This window comes from Macaca mulatta, chromosome 12 (assembly GCF_049350105.2).
Source record: "Macaca mulatta isolate MMU2019108-1 chromosome 12, T2T-MMU8v2.0, whole genome shotgun sequence".
NCBI classification, from domain to species: domain Eukaryota; kingdom Metazoa; phylum Chordata; class Mammalia; order Primates; family Cercopithecidae; genus Macaca; species Macaca mulatta.
The window spans coordinates 108,176,500-108,196,125 of record NC_133417.1 but is presented as its reverse complement, the minus strand read 5'-3'; the positions used below and the strand labels follow the sequence as shown (position 1 = coordinate 108,196,125).

General features: G+C 36.4%; 1 protein-coding gene across 11 annotated transcripts in view; it reads right to left on the bottom strand.

The window, feature by feature from the left end:
• The window catches only part of CARF (calcium responsive transcription factor), an 87,250-nt gene that overhangs the window by 12,927 nt on the left and 54,697 nt on the right, over nt 1–19,626 (bottom strand). For 9 of the 11 annotated variants that reach the window (XR_013402120.1, XR_013402119.1, XR_013402121.1 and 6 more), the window contains 5 exons: nt 18,807–18,891; nt 12,584–12,773; nt 7,200–7,320; nt 4,252–4,395; nt 2,583–2,816 (listed from right to left, as the gene is read on the bottom strand). Coding sequence is in view for 7 of the 11 variants with exons in the window: in XM_015110690.3 (XP_014966176.1) it covers nt 2,583–2,816; nt 4,252–4,395; nt 7,200–7,320; nt 12,584–12,773; nt 18,807–18,891 (774 nt within the window). In the remaining 4 variants the exon portion in view is untranslated. The remainder of the gene's footprint in view (nt 1–2,582; nt 2,817–4,251; nt 4,396–7,199; nt 7,321–12,583; nt 12,774–18,806; nt 18,892–19,626) is intronic. The other 2 variants (XR_013402122.1, XM_077957385.1) reach the window with 1 other exon arrangement.

Genomic DNA, 19,626 nt, shown 5'->3' with positions numbered 1-19,626 from the left:
GAATAAAGACATAAACTATTTAGCAATATGCCTTTAGATTCAAAGAGATAAAGGTTCTCTTTCAGTATAAACCTCTATGAAGTATGGTTTATACCTCTGTAAGTAATTTATATTTTCCTACTTAAAATTTTCCCATACAACACAGAATTATTGTAGACTACAGAAACGTAATATTTTCATTGGTAAACATCTAAATATATTAGAGTGAGTTTTGTTATTATTAATTTTTTTGAGATGGAGTCTCGCTCTGTTGCTCAGGCTACAGTGCAGTGGCGTGATCTCGGCTCAACTGCAACCTCTGCCTCCTGGGTTCAAGCGATTCTCCTGCCTCAGCCTCCCGAGTAGCTGGGACTACAGGAGTGTGCCACCACGCCCGACTAATTTTTTGTATTTTTAGTAGAGACCGGGTTTCACTATGTTGGCCAGGCTGGTCTCGATCTCCTGACCTCGCAATCCACCTGCCCTGGCCTCCCAAAGTGCTGGGATTACAGGCATGAGCCACCACGCCCGGCTGAGCTTTGATATTTTTATGAATTTAAAGAAACCACTATTTTCAGTTTAAGTATAATGTTTTTAATGATTACTATGTCAGGCACTGTATGGAACACTTCACATCAAATATCTCCTTTAACCCTTAATGATCAACGACATAGGTACAATTATCATTCCCACTTTACAGATGATAGAACTGAGTACTGTAGAAGTGAAATAATTTGCCCAAAATCATACACCTACCTAGTAAATAAGAGCTTGGGCCTATACCCAGGTTATGTGCGTAAACATCATGTTACATTGCTTCCAAAAGCATCAATTAACATTATATGAAATATGATGGGCTTGAATTTTACACGGAGACAAAAGAAGATAGAAATAGAAGGCAGCACTGTTATTTAATTGTATTAAAAAATCAATACATAAAAGAAATGATAAAATTTAACATATATATGCTTATTACATTTGGTGGACCAAATCACAGAACTGTATTATACTTCCTTTCTTAAGATTCAGGTTTAGTAAATAGTGAATGGCTTTACCAAATTTTTGCCTTATGCTAATGATGCCCCAATGGAAATAAATATAAAACATCTAAGAAAACTGCTAAATAGAAAAGTCATGTATTAATTAGGAAATAATTCTAGGAATTACAGTAAGTTCTCAGTTAACATCATTGTTAGGTTCCTGGAAACTGAGACCTTAAGTGAAAGGACACAACAAAACCAAATTACTTTCTCCAATGCTGTAAGAAAACAACACTGAATCAGGTGCAGTGGCTTGCTCCTGCAATCCCATCTTCTTGGGTGGATCATTTGAGGCCAGGATTTCAAGACCAGCCTGGGCAACATAGCAAGATCCCTGTCTCTTTTACAAAAAAAGTTAAAAAAAAGAGAAAAAAAGGCATTGAACAGAATGATATTACTCAAGGACGTGCTGTATTTCCTTTTGCTTAAAATAGCAGTTTTCAAGAACCTATTGATGACTTTAAGAGGGGGCTTACTATATTTATTTTGTTATTCAGATCAGATTACACAATAATCAGTAAGAGCAAGGCTAAGTATCAATAAATCATGGTAATGGGCATAGGCTATAGAGTTAGGCCTAAATTTCAGTTCTCCCACTGCCTTTTTTAATTTTTTTTTTTTTTTTGAGACGGAGTCTCGCTCTATTGCCAGGGTAGAGTGCAGTGTCACAATCTCGGCTCGCTGCAACCTCCGCCTCTAGGGTTCAAGCAATTCTCCGGCCTCAGCCTCCCAAGAAGCTGGGACTACAGGCGCGTGCCACCACACCCAGTTAATTTTTGTATTTTTAGTAGAGATGAGGTTTCACCATGTTGGCCAGGATGGTCTCGATCTCCTGACCTTGTGATCCGCCCTCCTTGGCCTCCCAAAGTGCTGGGATTATAGTCATGAGCCACTGCGCGTGGCTCTGCCACTGCCTCTTAAGCCAATTATTTAACCACTCTGAGACTCCAGTTTCTCATGTGTAGAATTCGGATAAATATACCAACTTTATAGTGCTATTGTAAGACTAAATGAGATCATACATGTAAAAAGCCTAGCACAGTACCTGGCACACACATAATGAGTAATTATATAATTACTTATATAATTATTTCCTGAGGATCAAAAAACTTAGACCAGAGTACTACAAATAAAATTTCATTAGACAAGGAATTATCCAAATTCTCTTGTTGTAATAAAATTTAACTGCATTTCAAAATGTTTGAAATACGTGTCTTGGCCTAGGTTTTAAAATCTTTGGTTCTACAAAGGTTTTTTCTTTAAAAGTATTTATTAACTAATTCATTTTATACATCATTTAGAAATAGTCCAATTTGCCAAATCCAAATATAGAATGTCTCAAATGAGTAATCAGAATTATAATAAACCATACTACACCGTTGCTTGCCAAGCATTTGTTAGAAAACGATCAGTTTATAAATAAGATCTTAATAAAATAATAAACTATATTCCTTATCTACCCTGACAGCATATATTTTGGAAAATATCTCCAGTGTTCACTGTATTATTTAAAGCAACAAACAAAACTGAAAAATGTAAAAGAACAATGCTCTTCTATTGTACCTTAGCTGCTTCCTTACTGCATACACTTGTTCTATTCCCTGTGATACTAATTCTTGAATCTTATGGGCTACTTGAGGATGTAAACGTGAGGGTAATGCACAATTCTCATCTCTAACTGCAGTTTCCTCTTCTTCAACAGAAGACACAGGAAATGGAGAAGGTGACAAAGTGAGGCAGGGAGTCTCTAATTCATGATACTGATGAGCTTGCTGTGTAGGTAACTGTACATACCACCTGGTAAGAGAAAGTATTTAAAATTACTAAAATTTAAACATTGAAATTATTTAATATTATTAGACCAAAGTAGGAATCATAATTACTTAGGTTAATACTCATAAAGAGAAGAATTAATCCTTTAAGAAAAAATTACATATGGTTATTTCCTATCAAATAAAATTTAAAATGATCTCTTTAACTTCTAAGATCTATTTTATATCCAATTAAATTTAAATATTTGTAAATATTTACAGATTTTCACTGTGGTCCTACAGTTGAGGGAGATAGAGGAATTTTAAGTATATATGAAAATGGCATTTTAAATTTCATATTAATTGTATTATTTTGGGTTCATGGGAAAATTCATATTAAGTACATTTTACCTCAAAATAAAGAGAAGACATTGTAAATCATCATCTTTTGAACTGTGTATTTTCCCATTCATCAAACATTTGCCTGAAATTACACTTCTCTGTTACACCTACCATCCTTCCAATCAAAGATAGAACCTGTCAAGATTGAACTTTATGGTTGATTCTTCCCTCACAGGAGCTCAACATACTGCCTCTATAGCACTCCCAGCTCCTGCTGGCCAAGTGAGCAAGAGAATTAACTAAAGGTGAATGCAGATCTCTTGGAGAGCCATGCAGGAAAAAAAAAAAAAAAAAAAGACGGTAGGAAAATGAACTAATCTGGTAGGATACCGCTTTAATTGATATTTCTGTATAAAATTCTTACAATGACTGATAACTGCCTACTTAAAAATTATATGCAATGTTCTTCAAACTGCAGGATCTAATTGTTTTAGTGATATTTTTGACTTTCATTGAAGGATCTAATTATTGACTCAATTTATTTTTCACATACCTAAAAGTTTTTTTAAAGATCACACAAAAACGATATTCCATACACTTAAATCCATTATACAGTAACAAATTATTCACCCGGACTGACACATAAAGGAAAGTAAAAAAGAATGCTAATATTTCTCATTTAAAACCTAAAGCATAAAAGGTGTAAAATGGAATTTTATTTAGGGCTTAGAATTCATTTCTGGCTGCCATAAGTAATCAAAGATTAGTTTAAAAAAAATGACAGGCAGCTGCAGTTTCTGCTCATAGTAAGTATCTAAAACAAAGTACTAATATATAATAAAGTATATTAAATATGTCTGCCATTCTGAGAAAAAACTTTTACATAGTATATGGTATACAGAGTATATGCTATATGGTATGGTATAATTCTTTGGTCTGAATTATCTACAACTGGGGGTGAGAAACTCAATGGCTTACACAGTGGCAAATCAATTTAATATCTAGGGAACTATTGATACCTCTACCTTGTAAAACTGTTACTTAATGAAATAATTGGAAAACTATAATTTCCCTTACAAAATAATTATTGGAAATTGAGCTAATTAATTTATAAAATAAAAACTATAAAAATGTCATACCTAAGAACACCACCAGCATCTACCAAGTTCTTCTTTAGCATGTTAAAAGCTTTCTCCTGCTCCATTCTGATAATTTTCTTGTCAATTTTGGGGTCTGTAGGAACTCTATATTCAGGAAACTTCTGTACCTTTTTAATGTAAATCCTTGATACAAGATAAAGAAGAATTTGTTTCATTATATTATAATCTCAAGAAAATCTATTTTATCAACCAGAAGTGTACTTTAAGCATTTAAGCTTAGAGAAAATTCTATTTATCTGTAAAGTATTCAGAGGCTTATATAAAATATATGCCATATTCCCAGTTGTATTAATACTTAGCAAATTAAAAGTAAACATGATTTGAGGAAAAATATCTAAGTATTTACAGACTTTACCATTTTTTCCCCCTAGATTTGCCTTCTGTTCATTCTCCTGGAAGGCAGAATCTCATGCCTGGATTACATTTATTTATTTATTTATTTATTTTTGAGATGGAGTTTTGCTCTTGTTGCCCAGGCTGGAGTGCAATGGCATGATCTCAGCTCATCGCAACCTCTGCCTCCTGGATTCAAGCAATTCTCCTGCCTCAGCCTCCCTAGTAGCTGGGATTACAGGCGTATGCCACCACTGCCGGCTAATTTTGTAGTTTTAGTAGAGACGGGGTTTTTCTATGTTGGTCAGGCTGGTCTTGACCTCCCGACCTCAGGTGATCCGCCTACCTCAGCCTCCTGAAGTGCTGGGATTACAGGCGTGAGCTGCCATGCCTGGCCCTAGATTACTTTAATAGCCTCCTTCCAGGCCTGTGCCTCCAATCTTTCATTACTTAAATCCACTTGATAATTCAATGTCACAGGTGATTCTCTTGCCTTAGCCTCCCCAGTAGCTGGGATTACTAGGCATGTGTCACCATGCCCGGCTAATTTTTTTTGTATTTTTAATAGAGACAGGGTTTCACCATGTTGGTCAGGCTGGTCACAAACTCCTCACCTCAAGTGATCCACCCGCCTCAGCCTCCCAGAGTGCTGGGATTATAGGCATGAGCCACCGCACCTGGCCTCTGTAGCTTTAGTTATATGGTTCTCTTAACTTACAATATCACCCCTCTAACTCTCTACCCACCCAAATTCAATTTAAACCTCAACATCCAGTTTAAATTGTACTTTCTTTCCTGCCATGAATTTGTATGGATATATTCCTTCTTTAAATACCTCAATAGGTAGTTAAATCATGTATTTCACACTATATTCTATACTACCATGTTGTCTACTAGTTTTTGTTTCCTGATCCATTCCCTGGGATTAAGTAAAATTTTATTCCTCTTTTGGTTTCCCTCCTTCCCATGGCAACCAATGTAGTTTCTGGGCACAGAGTAGATAGTCAAAAAGTACTTGTAGAACGAAGGAAAATAAAATTATTTCTTCACATGTAGAGGTTTTTCCCCAAGTAATACTTAAAGTTTTTATATTGCTTATATTTAAGAAGCAGTTGATAAAAGTTTCAAGTCAAGGCTAAATGGAAAAAAAAAAAAAGCAACTGAAAGTTTGTTTCACAGTCAGGTTTAAATATTCCCTAAAGTTAATATTATAGGATTAAATATGAAAAGCCTTGTAAATGGGCTTTAAAAACTTCTTGAGAATGCTAAGGTATTTATTTTATCTTATTTTATTTTTTTTGAGATGGAGTCTTGCTCTGTTGCCCAGGCTGGAGTGCAGTGGCACAGTCTCAAGCTCACAGCAACCTCCGTTTCCTGGATTCAACCAATTCTCCTGCCTCAGCCTCCCGAGTAGCTGGGATTACAGGGGCCCACCTAATTTTTTATATTTTTAGTAGAGACGGGGTTTCACCAGTTGGCCAGGTTTGTCTCAAACTCCTAACCTCGTGATCCACCCGCCTTGGCCTCCTAAAGTGCTCGGATTACAGGTGTGAGCCACTGTGCTCGGCCAAGAATGCTGAGGTATTAATAACATGAGATGTGATACTAAAAGCGTTTCAAAGATCAACTAAGTCCAACCACTACATATTATCTTTTAAATTTTTTATTTTACCGAATAGTTTAAAACACCTTTAATATATTTAAAAAGTCTTAAAATACTTTCAATGTCTAAAAAACTTACATTCATAAAGGACATTGTGAAATCTTTCATTGGTTCACATTTTTCATTCTTACCCAGAGCAATGACTACTCTGTAGTCCTAATCTATCTAGAACTTACTACGTTGGTAAATTGATAAAATCGCTCTAAAAAGTAACTTTGCAATATTTGTCAACATTTTTAAAAGATACAGCCTTTGCCCTAGCAATTTCATTTCTAGGAATTTTTCCTACTGAAACACTTGTAGGAGTGCACAAATATGTACAATGTTAATAATTGTAGCTTTGTATAATACTAATAAGGAATACCTTTCACAGCTTACATGAATTAAATAATTCATCCATAAATGGAATGGCTATTAAAAATAGTACTTTTATGTACATATATGTAATATATATGTAAGTACATATATATGGAGTCAGCTTTGAGATACACTGAGAATGAAAAAAAGGAAAGTTTATGTCATTACATTAACACTAGTATGTAGCATATCTCTGCAGTAGATAACCACAATAGGCATTCAGATTGAGAATAAATCTATGTGAATTCATATCAAGAAAAAAGGTACACTACTATCTAAGTTTAAGGAAAGAAAATATTAGTGAGCTTTACTGAGATTTTCAACAACATTTATAGGGGTAGAGAAGGAGATCTCTGTTTCTGCCTTTATATGCATCCATATACACAGAATATCTTTGGAAGATGACTCAAAACTAGTAAGAGTTGTTGCTTTAAAGACAGAACAAACGTGCGTAAGAGAAAACTTAGAATTCACTGTATACTTTTCAGTACTGTATAAACCTAATAAAATATGTGTATTAGCTATTCAAAAATAAGTTCTTAATAAAAAACAAATAAAAGAAAATAAAGCTTACCGAGCTGGACAAGTGGCTTTGTAGAGCTGACAAGACCTGCTTTCCTGCTCACTGACTTTTTTTAACTGGAAACCTTTTCTTCTTGGCCCATACTGACACTCCATTACCACAGCTCTACTCCCTGTGGGCCAAAACCAACTATTGATATTAATTCAAGTGTCCATCTATTCTAGACACTAGATTAAAAGTAACTTGGTGGTGGCAATGTCAAAATCTTTCAAGTATACAGCTTTAAGGAAAGAAAACATTAATAAGTCTAAGATATACAAACATATAAATTTAAAAGTTTATTTTAAAATTTACCAAAGGTACCATAATTATGGTAAGAAAATTAGTGAATATCACATTTACTGAATGTCTACTGGCATACAATTTTTTTTTTTTTTTTTTTGAGACGGACTCTCACTCTGTCACCCAGGCTGGAGTGCAGTGGCGTGATCTTGGCTCACTGCAACCTCCACCTCCTGGGTTCAAGCAATTCTCCTGCCTCAGCCTCCTGAGTAGCTGGGACTATAGGTGTGTGCCACCACGCCAGACTAATTTTTGTATTTTTAGTAGAGACAGAGTTTTGCCATGTTGTCCAGGCTGGTTTTGAACCCCTAACCTCAAGGGATCCACCTGCCTTTGAACTCCTAACCTTAAGTGATCCGCCTGCCTTGGCCTCCCAAAGGGCTGCGATTAGAGGCATGAGCCACTGTGCCCCACCTGACATATGGCTTTTATACCACTTTATAAATAGTGAGCAAATGTTACATTTGGTTAATAAATATTAGTATTTATATTTTTATTTCCTTTTATAATTATTTTCTTATTTTTATTTGGGATGTTAATACAGCAGCCAGCCCTAAGATGGCCCCCAGTAATCCATTCCTTCTAGTATTCATGCCCTTGAGTAACCCCCTTCCCTTGAACATGGGCTAGACTTATTAACTTATGTTTAATAAATATGGCAAAAGTGATAGGAAGTTATTTTTGATATTAGGTTATAAAAAGACTGTAACTTCCATCTGGCTACTCTCTCTTACTCTTGCTTGAATTGCTCTCTCTGGATGTAATCAGCTGCCATGTGGTAAGGGAGCTCTGTGGAAAGGCCCACATGGCAAGGAGTAAGGCCTGCTGACAGCCACAAGAGTGAATCTGAAAGAAGACGCTCCCTCAGTCAAGTCATGAGATGACTGCAGCTGAACCACTTTGCTGAGTCACTCTTGGATTCCTGACTCACAGAAACTGTGAGATAATTAACATTTGTTGTTTTCAGCCACTAAGTTTGGTATAATTTGTTACACAGCAATAGATAATACAAATAAGTAGATGTGAAAATTATATAACTTGATTTTAAGCTGAGTATCTTACACTACTGTAGGATACAGCAAACTTTTAAAATATAAAATAAAAACACCAGTTACTAACAAAAATGTTGATAAAACTGACACTAAAATATAAAAACTTCTGTTTAGAAGATACCATAAGTAAATATAAAAGTAATAGTGTGAGAAATAGCATTTTATAACATATATAACATAGTAATTCTCCATGTAGAATTACTATGTAAACTACAAACAATCATAAATAATTAATAAACAACCACTCAGAAAAATGGGCAAAGGCTATGAATAGCCAAGTCAGAAAGAAAAAAAAGGTAGTAAATGAACAAAGAAAAAGATGTTCAACTTTACAGGTAAACAGGGAAATGCAAATTAAAACAACAGTAAAATACTATCTCATACTCCTTGGATTGGCAAAAATAAAAACATTTGACAATACTCTAAAACAACTGAATCCACCGATCAATCTGAACACCACAAACAGAGACACACACAGATGGCAATAAGTACACAGCACAGGAGGAGGTATTCTTGCAAAAATCAAATCTGCATTTAATCAAGGCTCTAGACCTGTTTACAGAAAACAGAAGAGATAAAGAACAAAAACTACATCACACAGATGGAATAAGCAAAACCCAGAATATGGCAAATATTACAGAACAAACTACCTAGAAGAGGAGAGAAATCTTCAAATTAAAAGAAGTTTAAGAGATTTATTAACTAAATGCAGTCTGTAGATGCTGTTTGGATTTGAATTTCAACAACCTTTAAGGGGGGGAAAAAACCTGTGAGATAAGCGGGAAAATGTAAACACTGAACATTTTATAACATTAAAAAGTTACTATGAATTTTCTTAAGTGTGATAATGGGATTGATATATATATATGTGTGTGTATATATATACACACATATATGTATAGACATATGTAAGGAGTCCTTATCTTTTAGAGTCATATGCTTTACTATACACCATATACTTTAGTAATTACAGAAGGAATGATATATCTGAAATGTGCTACAAAACCATCTAGGGAATGAGGAATTGTAAGGGGTATGACACAAGATTGACCATAAACTGACAGTCGTTGAAGCTGGAAGACAGACACCTGGAGTCATGGGGTTTCTTATATTATTATCTCTTTGATTCACATGTAAAAATTTCCATAATTTAAAGGTTTTTTAAGGCTGGGCAGTGGCTCACGCCTGTAATACCAGCACTTTGGGAGGCTGAGGTGGGCAGATTGCTTGAGTTTAGGAGTTTGAGACCAGCCTAGGCAACATGGCAAAACCTCATCTCCACAAAAAAAAATGCAAGAATTAGCTGAGCATAGTGGCATATGCCTGTAGTCCCAGCTACTCAGGAGGCTGAGGCAGGAGGATCTCTTGAGCCAAGGAGATTGAGATTGCAGTGAGCTGAGATCACACCACTGTACTCCAGCCTGGATGACAGAGTGAGACCCTGTCTCAAAAAAAAAAAAAAAAAAAAAAAAAAAAAAAAAAAAAAAGATTTTAAACACCTGGCAAAGCTAAGTCATGAAGTAAATATGGAGAAATGAAATTTTCACACAACTGCTGACAGGAGTGAAAATTGGCACAAGTTGTCAAACCCTTATGTACAAATCTGAAATCCAAAAAGCTCAGAAAACAGTTTTTTCAGGACTCACTTGGCTGCAAAACCAGGCCTGAGCTGTGTGAGGTTATTTATAGTCTTTATTTGTTTCTCTTGGTATGACTATCTAATAAAGAATTAGTGTTTGATTATGTGATATTGGCTATAGCAGGGGTCTCTAACCTCCAGACTATGGACCACTATCAGTCTGTAGCCTGTTAGGAACCAGGCCGCACAGCAGGAGGTGAGCAGTGGGCAAGCCAGCAACGCTTCACCTGTATATACAGCCACTCCCCATCAATTGCATTACCTCCTGAGCCCTGCCTCCTGTCAGATCAGTGGCAGCATTAGATTCTCATAGAAGCACAAACCCTGTTAGGAACTGCACATGCAAGGGATCTAGGTTGCAGGCTCCCTATGAGAATCTAATGCCTGATGATCTGTCACTGTCTTCCATCACCTCCAGCTGGGACCTGCTAGTTGCAGGAAGACAAGCTCAGGGGTCCCACTGACTCTACATTCTGGTGAGTTGTGTAATTGTTTCATTACATATTACAATGTAGTAACAGAAATAAAGTGCACAATAAATGTAATGTGCTTGAGTCATCTCAAAACCATCCCCCATCCCCCATCCCGGTCCGTGGAAAAACCGTCTTCCACAAAACCAGTCCCTGGTGCCAAAAAGATTGGGGACTGCTGGTCTATAGAATACCTGCTAGGAGTATTCCATAATGTTACCACATTACATTAAAAAAATTCAGAATTCTGAAATATATGTGGTCCAAAAAATTTCAAAAGGATTCTGGATCTGTACAATCACTTTTGAGAGCAATTTTAAGATAATCTTGTAAAGATGAAATGGGCATAATTCACAACCATAATTCACAATTGTAATTCTAGAAAAACTAATTACAGCTTTTTCATTAGAGTATATATAGTGTGGAGGTTTCACTACAGCATTCTTCGTAATAATGAAAAGTTGGAAACAACCTAAATGATGATCAATAGAAAATTACTGGTTTGGTCATATGCTGGAATATTATACAATGATTAAATTGGATTAACTAGGATTTATAAATATCAATACCAATAGATGTAAAAAAAAAAGGGTGAGTGAAAAAATTTGCAAAACAATATCTATACTTTACTATTTACACATTTAAAAAAATCCAAAACAATAAAATATATTATTGTAGATACAATATGTAAGGTAAAGTATAAAAATATAGACTAGAATGATACACATGAAATTCATGTAGTAGTTACCTATGGAGGGTTAAGGAGATTAGATCTAGGATGGGAAAAAGGAAGGCTACAGGATTTCAAGTTCATTTTATTATTTGTTAGTTTTTTGTTTGTTTGTTTGTTTGTTTGTTTTTTTAAGACAGGGTCTTACTTTGCCACACAGGCTGGAGTGCAGTGGCATGATCATGGTTCACTGCAGCCTCGACCTCCAAGGGTCAAGTGATCCTTCTACCTCAGCTTCCCAAATAGCTGGGACTATAGGCCCATGCCACCACGTCCAGGTAATTTATTATTTTTTTGTAAAGATGAGGTCTCTCTGTTTTGCCCAGGGATTCTCTCAAACTCGTGGGCTCAAGCAATCCTCTTGCTTTGGCCTCCCAAAGTGCTGGGACTATAGGCATGAGCCACCACATTTAAAATAAATAAATAAATAAATATATAAATAAATAACCCAGCTCATTTATTTTTAATGTTGCATTTCTTTTATAGACTACTGATGAAACTCAGGCAGAAGTGGTTACATTTATCTCATCTTCTCTTAAGTATTTCTCATTAACCTCAGAGGTCCAGGATGAAACTGCAACTCTTTCAGCTAAATTACTGCCCTCATAGTCCTAAAATAAATTGCTTAGTTTTAGATTCTTTGGGGCTTTAACTAGTCTAAGAGATTTGCTTGAAACTACTCCCTTAGTAAACAACTAACCCAGTCTCTAAGAATACTGTATATAACATACCTAATGCTTGAGAACTTTAGTATCAGAATTCTATAACTCCAGATTGTATACAAATTCTATACAGTAGCTCCAGAGTTACAAGCTACACAAAATACACACAAATTTCCCCCACAAAACAAATTAAGAGAGAAGGCTAAAATATTTAATCTGAAGGGAAAAAACACAGCTGATGTATATATTTAAAGTAAAATTGCTCTTTTAATATTTTATTAAACAGGTTAACTGAAACTTCGATATTTTATTTTTCAGTATAATATATGAAAGACGTCTTACTCATTCTGATATATTAAAATGCAATCTTATAAGGTAATTGATTATATTTACTATAAGTTTTTTCAATTTAATATGCATTTCAATTAGCATTCAATTGTCAGCTACCATAATAAAATTGTATCACCTTAGGAAAATCACATTTTCACAATGGACTACGGCTGCTGCTGAACCTTTTAAAATAAGTCTTTAAAAAAGTACCTGCATTAACAAATGGGATTCCATCATACGGAACATACTGGGATTTCCACATCAAGCGTGTAGCAGGCTTGGCTGGGCTTGGAGACTGACGGGTCCCCCAAACACTCTGTGTTTGCTGCTTGTGAAATGTTAGGACACTTTCTAATTCAGTCTCACTTACACAGTAGCCACGGTATGAATCTCCAATTTTCTGCATGTGGTAGAAATTAAACAAAATTACTAGCAAATACACTTCATTGCATAATAAATATAATGAGATGGTTGTCCAAAATGGAAGACTCATCGCCTTGCACAAGAGAATGTCACTTGTGCCCTCAGATTAATGGTCTATTACAAACAGTGGGTCTGATTTGAGTTCAACCAGAATCATCAAATGGGTATTTTGCAGGTGTTTGTTAGGGAATATAATGCCAAACTCATTTGCCATACTATCTTTATCAACGTCTTGTTTGAGACAAAGAATATTTAGAAAAGATAACTTGCAAGAACATATAATGTATATCCATTCTTTCAGATATTTAAAACTCTATCCTGGATCAATCCAGATCAGCATAAAACTAGCCACAAAGTACTCATTCCCTGTGGGGCCTCCTTTACTGAAACTGATTTTTTTTGGTGGAGTGGGGTGGGGAGGAGAAAGGAAAGGGGAGGGAGGGAAGGAGGGAAAGAGGGAAGGAGGGCAGGCGGGAATGCCTGAGATTAATTTTGATAGGATGCCATGCATCTATTAGAAATCCAATGAAAATTGTGAGTGATTGATAAAAGGCTGTAGAAGAATTTGCTCATTATATCAACATTCTTTTTATGAAGATCCCTCTCTGAGGCCGGGCACGGTGGCTCACGCCTGTAATCCCAGCACTTTGGGAGGCGAAGGCGGGCAGATCACCTGAGGTCAAGAGTTCGAAACCATCCTGGCCAATATGGTGAAACCCCATCAGTACGAAAAATACAAAAATTAGCTGGGCGTGGTGGCGCTTGCCTGTAATTCCAGCTACCTGGGAGGCTGAGGCATGAGAATCCCTTGAACCTGGGAGATGGAGGTTGCAGTGAGTTGAGATTGTGCCACTGCACTCCAGCCTGGGCAATAGAGTAAGACTCTATTTTTTTAAAAAAGAAGATCCGGCCGGGCGCAGTGGCTCACGCCTGTAATCCCAACACTTTGGGAGGCTGAGGCAGGTGGATCACGAGGTCAGGAGATTGAGACCATCCTGGCTAACACGGTGAAACCCCGTCTCTACTAAAAATAAAAAAATTAGCTGGACGTGGTGGCGGGCGCCTGTAGTCCCAGCTACTCGGGAGGCTGAGGTAGGAAAATGGCTTGAACCCAGGAGGTGGAGGTTGCAGTGAGCGGAGTCCGCGCCACTGCACTCCAGCCTGGGCAACAGAGCAAGATTCCGTCTCAAATAAAATAAAATAAAATAAAATAAAATAAAATAAAATAAAATAATAAAAAAAGAAGATCCTCCTCTGAGAGAAATTTCTGTTTGGTCTTAGTACCAAAAATAGTTAATGGTTTGCTTTTATCTTATGGAAATTAGCATAATTTTTAAATCTGAAAGACACAGAATTTAGTAACTAAGTTTCCCCTTTTGAAAAGCATATATCGGCTGGGCGCGGTGGCTCAAGCCTGTAATCCAGCACTTTGGGAGGCCGAGGTGGGTGGATCACGAGGTCAGGAGATCGAGACCATCCTGGCTAACACAGTGAAACCCCGTCTCTACTAAAAATGCAAAAAACTAGCCGGGCGTGGTGGCGGGCGCCTGTAGTCCCAGCTACTCGGAGGCTGAGGCGGGAGAATGGCGTGAACCCGGGAGGTGGAGCTTGCAGTGAGCCGAGATCAGGCCACTGCACTCCAGCCTGGGCCACACAGCGAGACTCCGTCTCAAAAAAAAAAAAAAAAAAGCATATATCTTGATTATAGACAAGTATATGTATACACACAAACACACACAGTTGGTTAAGACATGTATTTTCTTACTTCCATTTTATGTTCCCATCCTTGTCTGTCTTTACTGTCTAGTTTCCACTTTTAATTTCTACCTTGCTAATATATTTTACGTATTTTTTGTAAGCGCTCTTAAATTTTTTCTAAAACAAGGAAAAGTATAAATAAATAATGTAAATAAATTTATATTATCTATATATAACCATTTGAGTATCCCTGTACTAGAGGAGAAACTTTTTCTTTTCTTTTTTTGTTTTTGCTTTTGTTTTTGAGATGGAGTTTCACTCTTGTTGCCCAGGTTGGAGTGCAATGGTGCTATCTCAGCTCACTACAACCTCCATCTCCTGGGTTCAGATGATTCTCTTGCCTCAGCCTTCCAAGTAGCTGGGATTACAGGCGTGCACCACCATGCCTATTTTTAGTAGAGACGAGGTTTCGCCATGTTGACCAGGCTGGTCTCGAACTCCTGATCTCAGGTGATCTGCCTGCCTTGGCCTCCCAAAGTGATGGGATTATAGGCATGAGCCACTGCACCCAGGTGAGGAGAAACTTTTTTTTCTATATCAACAGAAAAAAACAGTTAACTGTGATCTCTTACAATGAAATGTAGAGACCTAGAATTAACTCCACGTATGTTTCCCCCTTAGAGGAAACAAGAACAGAGATGTGGGCAGAGAGGAAGAATACATTTAACAAATAGAAAGGTATCAAAATACTGTTGTGGCTGTACTTTTGGTTATAATAGTTAAGAGATAATCTGATGCCAAACAATACATTATCTGCAATTTCCTCTAAAATAATCAAAATGCTTATGTTTATAATTTTTCTGCTAACCTAGACAACTCTTTATCAAAACTCACCACAAATAAATGAATATAAATTTTAGTTATAATACTATAATTTATTTATAAATAAAATTAGAATATATGTCAATAAAGAAAAAATCAGTATAATATAATCAGAATTATATATACTTATAAATAGGCTTACGGATACAATTTTAATACAGTATTGAAATTTGTCCAGTTAATACACTTTAGTCAAATCTGAAAAAAATGCCTACAGTAAAACATCATTAAATGAGAAATTCAAAAAATAAAAGACTACTAAACAATATTTTGAACCAAAATGCAGAAAATATTTCCTCAGCCATTAACACAATTTTTTTTTTTTTTTTTGAGACGGAGTCTCCCTCTGTCACCAGGCTGGAGTGCAGTGGTATCATCTCAGCTCACTGCAACCTCTGCCTCCTGGGTTCAAGCAATTCTCCTGCCTCAGCCTCCCGAGTAGCTGGGACTACAGGCGCGTGCCACCATGCCAGACTAATTTTTGTATTTTCAGTAGAGACAGGGTTTCACCATGTTGGCCAGGATGGTCTCAATCTCCTGACCTTGTGATCCACCCGCCTCAACCCCCTAAAGTGCTGGGATTACAGACATGAGCCACCGTACCTGGCCAACTCAAATTTTTTTTTATCACTGATGTAGCTTGGGAGAGGAAAAAGAATCCCTCACTGGGAAAGAAGTGGTTCATCTTGGACAACCATACTCAAGTCTGTTGGACAGTAGTATTCAATTTCTTACAAGATACACTATGATTTTAGGTAAGCCACACAATGCACTATAGTTGTAACACAAGGTGATTTGGTTGCATTATTGTATTAACAAATGCTCTAATATCCATAGCATTCCATGAGGCTTATAATAATGATTTTTAAAACCCTCATCAAACAATCACAACAGTAACCTTAGGAAACCACTGAAAAACTATGACTAACAAAAGGTAGGGGGAGAAAAACCTAAACACACACACACACACACACACACACATATATGTATATACATACATGCACTCTACTTAGAAAAGCAACAACGATAATGTTCTAACAAATGTAATACATATAGCACAAGGTGTTTCATAAGAAATTTTCTCAAAACATTAAAATACAAAGAATATTTTCCTTTCCCACATTTTAACATTTGTTTAAAACAATGAAGCATTCTGATAGTTAAATATTCATTACCATCTATGGTTTGTATATAGAGTAGGCATGGTCCCTTTCCTCAAAAAGTGTGAATGTTACGTAACAGTGAACAATCCAAGCTAGTAAATACTTTTATTTTTAAATTGTTTTTTTTTTGAGATGGAGTCTCACTCTGTCACGGAGGCTGGAATGCAGTGGTGTGATGTTGGCTCACTGCAACCTCTGTCTCCTAAATTCAAGTGATTCTCCTGCCCACCACCACGCCTGGCCAATTTTTGTATTTTTAGCAGAGATGGGGTTTTGTCACATTGGCCAGGTTGCTCTCAAACTCCTGACTTCAAGTGATCTGCCTGCCTTGGCTTCCCAAAGTGCTAGAATTACAGAAGTGAGCCACGGCGCCCGGCCTAAGCTAGTAAATAATTAAGAATGACAATTAATACTAAAGAATTTAAAGAGAGAAATAGGTAAAGGCTAAAATAATCATTAGATAATTTATACAAAAGATATGTAGGACTTGCATTGGGATTTGAAGAATAGTTAGAAATGGTAAGTAGAAGAAAAAAGTAACATATAGGAAAAGGAAATACAAATGGGTAAAGGGAGAGCTAAAAAAAAATTCTGGAGTATCTGTCGAAAGTAGGAAGACTAGGCTAACAAGAATGAAGATGAGTTTGAGAAAAGTAGGAAATAAAGTAGGACAAGGTAGGATGATACCAGATTATGAAAGGCCTTTGAAACTAGCTATAGTGGCTAAATAATGTGGAAAAAATAACACAACTTAATTGGGCACTGAGAAAAGACAATTAAAACAATCTTCAAATACAAGTAGCCTTAGAAAAATATACATTAGGGACCAGAAATGGGAGAGTCAAAGATGTTAGGGGGCAGGCTATTCCTGTAATCAAGCACAAGAGGACAAAGGCCTATTGAAAAATGGGCCAAAAAGAAAAAGATACTTTAAAGGAAAAACTAAAAGAATCTGGTGACTACTTCAGGGTGCAGTGGCTCACACCTGTAATCCCAGCACTTTGGGAGGCTGAGGCAGGAGGATCACCTGAGGTCGGGAGTTCGAGACCAGCCTGGCAAACATAGCAAAACTCCGTCTCTACTAAAAATACAAAAATTAGCTGAGCATGGTGGCACATGCAAATAGTCCCAGCTACTCAAGAGGCTGAGGCAGGAGAATTGCTTGAACCTGGGAGGCGGAGGTTGCAGTGACCTGAGACAGCACCACTGCACTCCAGCCTACATGACAGAGTGAGACTCTGTCTCAAAAAAAAAAAAAAAGAATCTGGTGACTACCAAATGTGGGAAAGGAAGAAATTAGTACAAAACTTTATGCCTGGGTATCTAAGGAAATGGTATTTGTCATTACACAGACATGGAATTTTGGAAGTGGAGCCAGTTGTGGCATGGTAGATGATTTCAGTATGGGATATGGTGAATTTGAGGTGAAATTAAAATAAACCTTCAAGCAAGTAGCCAGATATCTGGGACAAGAGGAAGGCAGAATTCAAAATCTGGCCTGGTACAGTGGTTCACACCTGTAATCCCAGCACTTTGGGAGGCCGAGGTGGGTGGATCACCCCAGGAGTTCGAGACCAGTCTGGCCAACATAGTGAAATCCCATCTCTGCTAAAAATACAAAAAATTAGCCAGGTGTGGTGACACATGCTTGTAGTCCCAGCTACTTGGGAGGCCGAGGCACAAAAATCGCTTGAACCCAGGAGGCAGAAGTTGCAGTGAGCTCAGACTGCACCACTATACTACAGCCTGGGGGACAGAGTGAGACTCCGTCTCAATAAATAAATAAATATAAAAACTGGTGATATGGACTTGGAAATCATTTTTATAGATATGAGTTGAAAGTCAACAAAGTAGGTAAGTGCTCCAAAAGACAAAATACAGAGAGAAAAAAGACAAAGTCAGAAAGTGAGCCTTAAAGAATTTTCTACTGATAATATGAAAAAAAAATAAGTGCAAGCAAAGAAAGAAAAGAAATGGTTGAAAAGTTAATAGTAGAGAAACATGATAGTGAAGTTTCATGGACTATGAGGAAAGAGAGTTGCAAGAGAAGAAATAATAGTGAAATGTAAACAGATTTATATAACCTCTGCTTTAACAAAGCTTAGAATCTCTAATAATTCAACAATACATGAAATCAGATTTAACAAAAACACAAACAAAATATTGTAAATATAGCCTATATTAGTTGTACTCAAAAGTGGCATTTGGGGATGACCTGTGGTTATAAGCAGGTAAGTAATTCTAGGTAATAATTATTTTTAACTCACCTCACAGCTCCTAAGACGGCAGGCCCATATAGGTGTGTTAGAAGAAAGTGGCTGAAGAGGCGCCAGAAGGGGTTCTTCCAGCATTCTGGGATAGGAGAGGAATATATATAAACATGCAGTTCAATGAACACACAAAATGCATTCAACTGCTTTATCCTCTTAGTATCAAAGACAAATATTGAGGTCATCAATAAGAAGTTTTAACAATAACTACAGATTGGTCTGATGGGTGCATTAGTTATTATTTTCTTTAACAATTACTATTTTATTAACTACTAAGTCAAAGACCTAAGTTTGTTCTTCCAGATACATGTAGTCCCAACAAATTCAAGTGTTTTATATATCTCTCCCAAAGCTTATTTTGTGCTCTTATTATATAACTGTTTTCATTTATCAAAAAAATGTTAAATTTGACTAGTTTAAAGTAACATTATGTGTCACTTCTTGGCCTTTTGGCTAAGATCAAGTGAAAAGTAACATTATTAAGTTCTAAGATTAAACGTCAAAAATAATGTCTTAATTCAAAAATACTTTTATGGAACAATTAAAATAATATAAACAATACATAAGCCATGTACATATTTCCCTAAAATATCATAGTATTATTTTAAAACAAAAACAAAAACTGAAAAAAAAGTTGGCAAAAAACATTTTAAACATTTTACCACAGAGGAATTCTATGCATAAAAATGTGATAAAACACCTTTAAAACTTTAGGAACCATAATGAATGTTTTTTTTCGTTTTTGTTTTTGTTTTCAAGACAGAGTCTCACTCTGTCACCCAGGCTGGAGTACAGTGGCGCAATCTCCGCTCACTGC